The 12,765-nt window shown below is 32.7% G+C and overlaps 1 protein-coding gene across 2 annotated transcripts; it reads left to right on the plus strand.

The window, feature by feature from the left end:
* Positions 1-5,915: 5,915 nt before the first annotated feature.
* LOC110110051 lies at positions 5,916-11,791 on the plus strand. 2 transcript variants are annotated; one of them, XM_020841343.2, is made up of 5 exons: positions 5,916-6,523; positions 9,255-9,440; positions 10,777-10,872; positions 11,187-11,333; positions 11,411-11,791. In XM_020841343.2, the coding sequence occupies exons 1-5, from the start codon at positions 6,086-6,088 to the stop codon at positions 11,540-11,542; spliced, it is 999 nt and encodes a 332-aa protein (XP_020697002.1). In that variant the 5' UTR covers positions 5,916-6,085; the 3' UTR covers positions 11,543-11,791. The 2 variants fall into 2 exon arrangements, with proteins under 2 accessions (XP_020697002.1, XP_020697003.1); XM_020841344.2 differs by having other exon boundaries at positions 5,919-6,523; positions 9,255-9,419.
* Positions 11,792-12,765: the final 974 nt, after the last annotated feature.

A 12,765-nucleotide genomic window follows, 5' to 3' on the forward strand; every position in this document is an offset into this window, starting at 1 on the left:
GGATAACTTTCTTACTATTTTTTAAAATAATTTTATAGTATAATTTTTTAATTAAAAATTTTATATTAAAAAATTATTCCAAACGAAATTTTAATAAGTTGAAAGATATGTATTATCAAAAATATCAACTACTCTACAATGATTTATAACAAGATGATGTTATGTATTAAATTATCAACATATCCTATGAACAAATGTGGTGATGATGATTCTGCATAGGATGGCTACAACCAAACAGGAACATCCTACATGACATGGACCATGCATGATGTCAACATTTGATCATCAATGACGCATCCACATCTCTTTCCATACAGGCAAAGACATGTTAGCTGTTGAAGGCCTTATGTATGCCTTAGCCATCAAATCATAATTACGTGATTTTACATGCCTAATACATCAATTTTTACTTTGAAATATTTTTTTTAAATTACTTAATCTAAAAATTGGGTCAACAAAATTTGATTTTATAATTCATCTTATGCTAATTCAATGGATATATGAGCCAATAACAATAATAATAATCATTTTTTGGATGCGCAAAAACACCTTCTATATATCGAACTTTTATTATATCCAGTGAACGTACGCAGAGGAACGTTCGGTATTAGGCAAAAAAAGCGTCTGTACCGAGTACTGAGTTGTACCGAGTTTTTTGAAAAAACTCGGTACAGACGCTTTTTTGTCTAAAACCGAACGTTCCTCTGCGTACGTTCACTGGATAAAATAAAAGTTCCTATGTATCATAATGGATGAGAAGCCATTTAATATAACTATTGTTGTATAGCCCTCTCACATGGCTTGCATCACAACACTTGATTAGAATCTCAAATAAGTATGGGCAATTGCATTTTTATAGCTTTAATTAATTTGATTGAAAAAAAAAATATTTTTATGAGAACTACTAAAATAAAATTGTAATGTGTCAAGGACACGAGATGCAGCCATTCTCAAGACGGCTACCGCCACCAAAGAAAGCCTGGTACTTTAGTTTTGACCTATTTCTATTAGAAATTTATTTCTACATGACCTTGTGGCTCGGGAATGTTCAAGCTTAAATATCAAAGAAAGACACTATCTTGAACTTGGAATGCATGAAATCTTAACATGTATTAGTTATTATCAACAACTCTTGGCATGTCAAATATGTAACTTTAATTTCTTTTTAATATAAGATTGTCTTATGATATTGAAGAAGTATCATTATTATCACAATAATAAAATCTATTTTTTTGTTCTCAAATTTTTTGTATTTAAAATTTTTCTTCTCTAAGCAAAGTCAAAATTGTGACTTTAACAGGAATAATTTTCTAAATAAAGATTAATCTTCATTTATTATTTGAAAAATATATGACTTTTGATCACCTCTCAATTAAGGTGTGATCACTCACAGGGAGGTTCAATATGATATCTTCTAATACCAAGTTATTTAGTCAAGCTTTGATAAATAACCAAGAATAGTTAACAAGTTTTTTGATGGATTTTTATTTGTCTTCCCCGTCATGAGTTAAGATTCGAGGAAAAGCCCTAAACAACCTAGGGCAAAATAAATTTCTAAAATAATTTCTTTTAGCCCTCCTTTAAACAGACTAGAGCATCTAGGCTACCTGTTTAAGAAATTTGACTAAACTTTATTTTATTGATTTCTTAGCAAAATTCATAATTATTGCTCATATTAATATAGGATGATCACATTTTGTTTTGTCTCCCCAAATGGCCAAATACGACAACTAAATTAACATCTTATGTGATGCTTTACTTTCATAAAGGCTAATCAAAGTTATACATTAATACATGAAGATATGAAAATGGAGAATAAACATAAATCGGTTGAAAAAATAACACATGCAGGGATATATTCTTTCATTATAAAGCATTTATAAGATATCAACATATTCTATATCATCAATGGATAATGTCTTTATCAAATCATTTCTAACATCATCTTCTAAAGCGGGGGATGAATTTCTTGATACTTGTTCGGGCGATAGTTCCTCGATATTGGCCATAGTCTTTTGTTGCAATAAATAGATTGCTTTTAAGAACCCTCTAGCAAAACCCTTTTTGAGAGACTGATGCACTCAATCCTTCGACGAAACTTCAAGTATTCTATTAAGAGCTTCTTATAAATGATGATACATATCACAATGATAAACCAAAGAATTCTTGAAGTCTTACACAACCTTTGAGATATAGATCTTGCCTGAACTTTAGCTTTTGGATATAACAATCTATTTTGTAGGAGACATCTATTAATTTCTTATTCTTCGGTTGAAGAACAATTGTCTCCACTTCGCGATCATTTTACTTCGTGATGAATGCCTTGAAATCTTTCAAAGCCTAGCATATTTATTTCCATGCCTCAATTAGCTCATCATGAGAATGAACATCATGATTTTGTAAATTGAGGGAAGTGAATATATTCACTAGCTTAACCCAACATTCTACTAACAAGTTCTTCAAGGCTACAATTTACTTGACCTTTGCATTCCATCTTGATTCATACTCACCTTATAAATACTTGATCTTTATAATCTCCATATTCCATCATCCAGCGCAATTTCTATCACACCACTGGATCTAAAGTGAAAGATTTTTTTTTTCTTTTCTTCTTTAGTTTATGTTCAATTCATCCTATTTCTTTTTTCTTTCATTTAATAATCATATTGATAAACATCCATATCATTTTGACAACAGGAGTTGATTAATTGCATTAAAGAAAATCAATAAATAATAAATAGTATAATTCACATGATTGTAGTAGTCAATATTTACATTCTTTGAGTAAAGTCCAAAATTATAAATACAATAATCTTCAAAGGCTACAAAAGAATTTACATAAACCAAAAGAATAATAATAAAAAAAAACTAAAATATCAATACATTTAAGCTTCTTACCTTTATCTGAAATCATATAAAATCAATTAACGAGTGAATAACTCAATAAGTAATTAAAATCATACAACTGAAATCAATGTAAGCTAAAAGAGAAACAATATGCTCTAAATTATATAAGGAAATCTATAAATAAATATATATGTTATATGTACTCGTCACTGTATCAATCAATTATTTTGTATTTATTATCCAATCAATCTCATTCAATCATATCATTCAATAATCTTCATCAATCCATCAATTATACAGTAGTATCAATATCTATTTTTAGTAATGATAAGCAATAACAATAATCTGTATCAATATTCAATAATCAATAATCAGTAATTAGTATCATATAATAATCAATATTTTATCGGATATTCAGTTGAGAGTATCTTATATCTCACTCATACATTCATGACTCCCAATCAATTGCTTCTTATGATTCTTGATATGTCATCAAAAAATTATCTTGACCGGACACGAATCTCGAGGCAAAAATCAAGTTGGAAACTTCAAAAATTAAATTTGGGATCATCTGAACTCCAATTTGAGTATACTTATAGTCGAACTGAGCGTCTTAGAAATACGAACCCAACGACACCAAATTCAACTCGATCTGAGCCCAAATGAGTCAGAATCAAGGACCCGAAGCACTGTTGAAAGGTTTGAACGACAATTTGGATTACCAAACGGTTTCCAAACATGATATGCTTATAGTTTAATCAAGCGGCTTGATGAGATGAATCCAACTAGCAAAAGATCGCCGAATTACAATATCATTAAGACTTTCAAATGTCTGACAAATGGTCCACGATCAAGGGATTCAATATCGGACGTCCATCTGAACCACTCCACCTTTGCCCTTGATCCTCCTCCTATTACGGGTCATGCCATCCACAAAAAAATTATAAATAGCCCCTCATTTCTCTTGAGGGGGGATCCAAGCAAGAAGAATAAGAGAAGAAGGAGAAGAGAATAGAAGAAGGATAGGAGGGAAAAAACTCCTTCTCGACCACTGCCAGAATTTTGTCCAACTTCCATGGGACGCCGTAATTCTGCCCGACTTTCAAGTGATGCCGGAATTCCGCCCGACCTCTAAGTGATGCCGGAATTCCTCCCAACCTCCAAGCGACGCTGGAGTTTCACCCGAACTCCAAGTGACGTTGGAGTTCTGTACGATCTTCAAGTGACGCTAGAGTTTCACCCGAACTCCAAGTGACGCCGGAGTTCTGCTCGAATACCATCTAAGGTTGGAGTTCTCCTCGGCTGCCAACTGGCGTCGGATTTCTACCCGACACCACACCTCTGTTCGTCCCCAAGTCTCTACCTGATGCCGGACTTCTACTAGTTGTCGGACTTTTTTTTGGATATATACTCGATGTTGGATTTATGTCCATTGTTGGACTTCTACTTGACGCCATCCTTCTGACCTTCGTCATCAGACAACAGTCCTTCCGACCTCCGTCGCCCGCCGACTACGATCTTTCTAACTTATGTCGCCCACCGACTACAGTCCTTCCGACCTCTATCGCCCATCGACTACGATCCTTTTTAACTTACGTCGCCCACCGACTATAGTCCTTCAAACCAAACTAATACATCAGCAGCGATTATTTGTATTCTCACATGTAAAGTACTCTATAAGATGTATATCAAGCTAAGGCCTTCCCCCAAGGAAGGGCCTCATTTGTAATCAACTGCAATATTAGTGGATTCATTCAAACTGGGCTAGACACTGTGGTTTTTCCCCCTTTTTAGAGGTTTTCACATAAAAATCTTGATATCTCTAATGAATGATGTACACTATCTTTTTATCTGTGTGTGTGCTAGATCTTCGTACAACACTAAGACGTTAAACCTTATATTTCTCTACTGACGCAAATACTGCAGGATGCAACAACTCTCAATCTATGATCTCCTTATAACTCTCCTTAAATCATAAGACAGTCACCCCGACTCTTTATGACTCCCGATAAATCTCTAGCTCCTTATGACTCCTCCACTAGCTCCCATTAGTGGACCATATGGATATTGAGGATATCACATAAGGGTATCATATTATACATCTGATATTAATCAATATATCATGTCTATACATCACATCTAATTAGACTAATAACAATATTACATTTTTGTATAACTCAATCATATCAGTACATATTATCTTGTAATTTTATCACGTCAAATCACAGTACAATACTTTTTAACTCATTTCTAGTTTGCCTTTTTGCAAAGAAATTTTTCCCTCAAATTTCTATACATGTATTTAATTGGTAAAAATACAATAAAATCATATTAAATCATTAAGAATTATCAAATCTATAACAAATTAAAAGTTACATGGTGAAAGCTTACGAAATCATGAGATAATGCATTTTTTATAGATTTAGAAGAGATAAATATGCATAAATCAAAATAATAAAAAATATAAGAAAGATGATAGTTACTTACAATGATCAATACACTTTTTATAACATAAGCAATGAATGAAAATGACAAAAAAAACTAGCATTCTGTCTCCTCTTCAGGATATGTAATTTTAAATATTAGACCTCCCATCACTATTTAAGATAATAATATCAATTATTTAGGGATGGGTATGCTCCCAGGGGCGAAACCAGCTTCAACTTTGAGGGGGGCAAATACAACACAAAAATAATTAAATATTAAAAAAATAATATTATATATCTATTAATTACAAAAAGTTCTTTAAAAAAAATTAAGCAAAAAAAATAATTAAAAAAATGCGTAATTAAACTGTCATGAAAAACATTAAATAAATATAATATATGAATAATTAATTTATAAATAAAAAAATTTATGTCATTCTTAAAGAATATTATGTTTATTTTAAAATTAGTAGATGTAACATTTATTTTTAAATAGATTTAATAATTTTTAAATTCATCATACTATAATTTATATCAAAAAGAAAAGAAAAAAATATTTTCGCATAATTTTTTTTAATTTGAAATGTTTTTATCATTTTTTTATTTATTTTGTCTTTGCCTTAGTTTGCCTTCCCTCCTTTCTCTTTGTTTTTTCCCATCAAATTCCGACATATGCTGCTCTCTCCTCTCCCATTCAAAACAAACAAATCTACGCCTACTCTCCTCTCGTCTCTGCGTTCCTCTCTCTCTCTCTCTCTCTCTCTCTCTCTCTCTCTCTCTCCAGAAAATACGAAATCAAATCCCTCACCACCATGCCCAACTCCGATGGCCCCTTATCATCGCCGGACCGCCGTGGTTTCCGTACTCTTCTCCGTCTTCGGAACCCACCCACCCCCTCCGCAGATCAAAACCCTCTGCTGATATCTTCCTCCCCTCGGCTTCCCAACAAGAAGAAGGCATTTGCATCTGCAGCCTTACGCAGCCTAAGCTGCTCCTCCTCCGCAGCGTCTCAGGCCTACGCGCCATCCTCTGCCGCTGCTGCTGTTCGGTCGTCGGCGGATTGGGATGGCAAGGGCTCTCGGCGGAGGAGAACTAACAAGAAGAAGAAGGATAGGTCTTCAGCCGCTGCCGATGTGTGGTGTACCCCAGGGATCTCATTCGCGGGAGATGATTCTGTGGACTGCGTGGTCTCGCAGAGCGAGATGGTGGGGAGAGGGGGCAGGGTTGAGGTGGAGAGGGCTCTAAGAGAGGTATCCCAATCTTTTTTCATTTCAGAGCGTTCTGATTTTTAATTTGTTCTTTATCTTGATTTTTTTTTTCAGAATAATACTTTTCTGCGATCTGAATCCTCTTGCTGGTCTTACCCTTGCCGCTGTTATGATATAAATTCCCTCTGCTTAACTTTTTATCTATAATATTCTGTTGATAATATTGCTTTCTCTGAATGAGAAAGAAAAAGCTTATGTTAACAGTGAATGGACATTCAAGCTCTCCGATCCATACCATGATCTGTTGTTCTGAAGTTAAATACTCTTTATTCTTTCTACAATCGTCTTCCTTCCTCTGGACTCGAACCTCAAACTCAGTCACAAGTGTCTTATGAGAATTCTCTTCTACAGAATCACTCTTTTGCTTACAACTGGGATTAATTCGACTTTTTTTTCTTAATTACTCTTTGGTTCCTCCTGATGCTGCGTAAATATGGGAACTCTTGGGTTGCTTAAATCTTTTCAGTTGAGCAAGAGATTGAATTAGAATTTTATGTGAGAGAAGATTTTAAACGGTGAAGTTTTTATAATATAAGTATTTGCAACTGAATTTAAGTGCTTAAAAATTTTATATCATACATTATCATAATAGGTTTTTCCAAAATCCACCACTAGCCAGTCCTTTCTTAATTCCACCGCTACCTGGATGCAAAGAACGTGGAGTATAAAAGTGGGATTTTAGTTTCATCAAATTTTGTTTATTCCAGAATTTATCTCAAGCATAATTTAGAAGCCTCTTATGTAGTAATGTCATTCTTGAAAAATTAGTAGGTGTGTGGATGATGCATTTACAGACATTAATTGGAAAATACACAACTGTACCAATTTGCAGTAGTAGTTCCATTGTCCACACATAATAGTTTCTTTGACAATTTAGCTTTTTTATAAATTATTTAGAATAGTTAGTGTACAGCACAAATTTCACCGATTTCAATCCGAATTTCACAATGATTTGTAAAATTTTACCAACTGAATTGATTGGCAACCACTTTATCATTTCTCTCACATTAAATTTTCTCAAATTCTATTTAAAGTGGCCAACTATTTGGATTACCTTTCTCAAGTCTTCGCTAGATAGACAGAACTTCCATCTAGGCCAAAATACTTTAGTTCTTAAAGTGATTGGAATAACTTTGAATTTTTTCCTTTTTTTTCTGGGAATTGAAAGGCTGAATTAAATAAAAAATTAGAGAGTCCCAGCTTAAAAATTAAATGAGTTTCTCAAAAAAATTAAAAAATTATATTCCAAAGGATCAAAAGTTTCCGAGCGACAAAAAAAAAACGTAAGGTATAGATTTAATTTCGGGCCGTGTAGCAAGATCCGTCGTCAAGATCCCAAGTCGCCTGTTAGTTCGCTTTTCTGACTCGCTGCTGTAATTATGGTTGGTAGCTTAGTCTTTTGAGACAGGGTTTGCTCGAGAAACAGGGTGACAGGATACTTGGAATTCGGGTTTACCCTTTTTTCTTCTTCCTCTCCTAAAAAGAACAAAAATGGAAACTTTATCCGGTTCCGTATTTCTTTATAGCTGATTTTGACTGAGATTTTTTTTTTTTAATATTGAGTGCATAGCTCTTTCTATTGATTCAATTTTTAATTACAAATATGTGATCAGCACAAAGGTAATAAAAAATCAAAATTGTATGGATTATGAACAAAATTCAAAGATGGAAAATAGGATTCACATTAAAATATATAGACAAGATTAAAACATAAGGATGTAAGAGTGCCTAGCTACGATGATGTTTTCCAAAGCCCATCGACCAGTTTTACAAAGTGAAATTTGAATGGTCGATGAGCGCTGTCCAAGGTCGTAGCTGATGGAAAACTATCATCTTTGCCTCATTTGTTGATATTCAAAATTTAAAACTTCAGAAAGTATATGCTTTTCAAAAATTTTCAGGTGTAAGCTTTAGAAGGTTGTTATCATCTAAAAAATTTATTTCATGTTCTAATTGGAGGGCAATATCTTATTATGAACTTAGATGATTCCAATGGCTTCAATGCCAATGTTGAAGCTTAGCATCATCAATAGTAATAGTAAATGTCGATATAAAGTGAAAAGTCAAACTCTATAAATTGGAGTACTTTTTTCAGCATTATCTCTTTCATGAGTTGCTTCAAATTTGATAATAATTATCTTCTCATTGAGAAGAAAATAAGAGCTTTGAGATGGGCATCTATTATATTGTTGTTGATCGATTGACATTGTATGATTGTTTTTGACCTCCAACACCTCTTATATAATCACTTTAACAGGAACCTAATAATGGTTCTCATTTATGTAATTCCTGTTCTTCAATTGTGAGAAAGATTGAATTATTGCATCTTTAATTATATAATGAATTATTGTAATTGTTTTTTATTTTTTGCTTTTTTGACTTTTTCACATAAATAATTATCGTCTCTTAAACTTTTATCTGCGTTTAATGAATCTTTATATAAAGTTAAGATATTAAATATATTCTATCTACCATCATAAATTTTTTGGCATATAAGGAGATTATTTTTCCTAGAGTTGGATAAGTAATTTAAAATATAAATATGCACTTTCTATTATTTGTTGTATTGGAAACCCCCTTCAAACAAACATGGCCTAAAAGTTTTGAAATTTGATTTTTTTTTTCTATCTACTAATTTTCACTGTTTGATGTTACTAAATTTGACTTGTACCATTAATAATTATGTTCTTATTTATCTGGTTAATTATACTAGCGGACTTATTATGGGAGAAGAGTTGGAAACCGAGAAGCAATTTCTTCCACAGCAGATTCTAAATCGTCTCCTCGGGCTTTGCTCTTTGAAGCCGATCTTACACCATCTGAGCACTTCCTTCGCATGCGAGAGTATTATCACCAACCTCCTGTTGAACTTGAAGAGGTGGCAATCCCACATCCATCTGTAATTTTTTCACAATGATTTATCCATCTTCGTAAGAGATATGTTTGATTAGTTTGTTATAATGCATTTGAATTAATAGAAAGATTTTCATTGTGAAAAATTGTTTCTATTGTTTGTTAAGATTCTGCTCAAGGTTCATTTTTTTCTTCTAAAGTAATGTACTTAAATTTTCTAGCATTCTTGCTGTTATTTCTCCTCTCCTGCAATATTAATGCATGTAGCCCTTTTTTTTGTTACATAAGCAACAAATCCCCTCCCAACGACCTGATAAATGGAAATTGATGACCCCTTTTTTGTCCAGTTATCTTCATTCAATTCTTTTTCACTAGCAAAACCACCATTGTTCATTTTTTTGATGAAGTTTGATGATTTAACTATATTTATCTATGATGTATTTGTATTCCCCCACTCTGTAGCTAGATAAACAAACTTTATGGTACCAGTAGGTTTTCTTTGGTGTTTTGCCAATTGTTAGCCAATATAATAAACTTGATTGTGAGTGTGTCCATTTGAGTTGTGTTTTACTAAAATAACAACAACAACAACATCAAGCCTTTGTCCCACCACGTGGGGTTGGCTACATGAATCCTTTTTCTTCATTGTGTCATGTTAAAAGTCAAAATCTCGTTTAAATCTAATAAAGAAAGATCATTTCTAATATTTTCTAACCAAGTTTTTTTTAGGTCTACCTCTACCTTTTTTAACATAAGTCGAATCTAATACCTCTACTTTCCTAACTGGGTCATCGGAAGGCTGCTGTTTTGAGCTGTGTTTTACTAAACATTAATTTTTAATTCATACATATTTTTTTTTAAACCAGCTTTAACAGTCAAATGTAATAGTTGTATTTGATGAAACTTGGACATTAGGACAATAAGACTTCTTGTTGAAGTATTGATGAAATATAGATCAATGGTTTAGTTTTGGCTTTTATTGGCATTGACTGGTTTCTATCTAAGGCCAAGCAAGGTTAAAGTACAAGCTATTCTCACAGTAGCTCCATTTAGTTGAGTGAGCTCTAACACTTGATGAAGGTTTTATTTTTGGGGATAGCTCCATGTAGTTGACTGAGTTATAATACTTGATACAACAATAATAATAAGTTTTTTATCCAACTATGTGAGATAAGCTACATGATTCATTTTTCTTCACAGTGTTCTATTAACTTGATGAAGGTTTTATAATACTCGATGAAGGTTTTATTTGTGGTGTATTATTGGTTAACGTGAAGAACTCACATGTAATTGGAACGGTTATTTCAAGCAGATTACTGATTACTGATTCGCATAATGCATTCTGATTTCCATTTCTTACTTGCAACGCTTATTTCAAGCAGATCATGTTGTTGCACCATAGACTCTTACTGCAAGGAGGGGATGCTTATGATCTATATAAAGATTGGCGGCTTGATGTTGACGATATGACATATGAGGTAACCAAATTTCCGTTTCCACTTATTTTTCTCTACTTCTCCTGCTTCAGCACAATATCTCTCTGAAAAATAAATTATATGAGAAACGCCTTATTATGATATATAACATTAAGCATGTTTTTTGAAAAAAAAAATTATGAACATTGAAGTTCTGCATCTATAATTCTATATTTATATGAATGTCTTCAAAATTTAGTGGTTTATCTTTGGGTCTACTTTAAATTTCTCTATTATTTTTGGACTATAAAATGTGCTCTTGTTGACATAATTTTTTTTTCCTATATATTTGGCTATCTAATTTTCCCAATTTGCAGGAATTGCTTGAACTTGGTGATAAGATTGGGCATGTCAGCACTGGCTTGAGAGAAGAAGAAATTGAATGCAACATCAGAAAAGCGAAGCTCTCGATATTTGATAAGCTTTTATCCACTGAGATGGAAAGAAAGTGCAGCATCTGCCAGGTATGTTATCTTTTCCGACCACCTAATTTTACTCAAATAGTAGTAGTAGCTTTGTGTTATTTGTTCTCTTTTCACAGGAGGAATATGAAACGGACGATGAAGTGGGAAAGCTGGGTTGTGGCCACAGCTACCATATATATTGCATTAGAAAGTGGCTTCTACAGAAGAATGCATGCCCAGTCTGCAAGACTGCTGTCAGTAAAATCTAATTATGCTTACAAATCTATTGTTCTTTTTAGAATTGGTTGTGCACTGCTCATAATTTATTCTGCTCCATGTATAGCTACTGTCTTTAAAGCTAAGCATTGAATCCATTCTTTTGATAGGTTGTGTTTTTCCAGTGTTTAATTTAGTGTCTGTTAGATTTGGATTTCAGTATTTTGATAGAAATTGAAATTTGAGAGAGGATGTTGCATAATTTGCATGGAAAATAAGATGTGAACCTAGTTATGGAAGTATTTTTTTTTTTTTGTTATGATATATTAATAGTTGTATGTTCAATTATTTCTGCTAGCCATGCATTTTGCTTTGATTGAAGCTAAAATTTTGCTTCTCCAATTGTCAAAATTTGGATTGGGTTGCTAAATACATGCCTGTAAAGGATCAAAGATAACAAATAAGCTGTTTCATCTTGAATTAGAAAGCCATGCAGCCAGTTAGTGCAGGTGTGAATGAGAGATTATTGCATGCGGCGTCGGAATTGTCCGGAGATGAATTCGGACTCGCCACATCACCCGGATGACTGGTCCCCGGGTGACGTGACGTGTCCAGATTCGTCTCTGGACAAACTGAGATGAATCCGGACGCCGCATGTAATATTTTTCGGTAAGAGCCATGCATGGTGATCTCTCCCTCTCTTTGTTACTTCAGTAATGTTTTTTTTTTTTCTCATATAAAGTATATTACATGGAACTCAAAATTTTAAGAAATGGCATATTTAATATTAGTTGTCTTTGTCCGAGCATTTTTATTTTATTATGGAATCTTGTATCTGAATTCAGCATATATTTGTAGGTATAAAACAAGAGAAGGGGTTGACTGAATTTTAGGATTCAATATTAATTTATTGATCTTTCATTAGATGTTATGTAAAAAATATATAGTTCAAACTAAAATAGGAGAGATGATATTTCTTTATTTTAAATTTTAGAGAAAATATTGCCTCATATATATGAAAGGAGGGCAATTTGGTCTATATAAATATAAGTGGTTGCAATGTTTCAATACGTTGAATTTCTTTTACTCTATATTTTTTTCTTATCACGAAAAGCCCTTTAATGAAGTTTTTATAAGTTGGTTCAATCCTAATAATTTTTTTGAGATTAAATTTTATTAGAGATTGTTACATTTTCTTTAAAAAATTAAAATTTTTGGTCTATATACGATTCAATTTGGTTGACAGAAATTAAGTTCAGAATAACTTCTAATCAAA

Source organism: Dendrobium catenatum, unplaced genomic scaffold, assembly GCF_001605985.2.
Source record: "Dendrobium catenatum unplaced genomic scaffold, ASM160598v2 fragScaff_scaffold_1220, whole genome shotgun sequence".
Classification (NCBI taxonomy): domain Eukaryota; kingdom Viridiplantae; phylum Streptophyta; class Magnoliopsida; order Asparagales; family Orchidaceae; genus Dendrobium; species Dendrobium catenatum.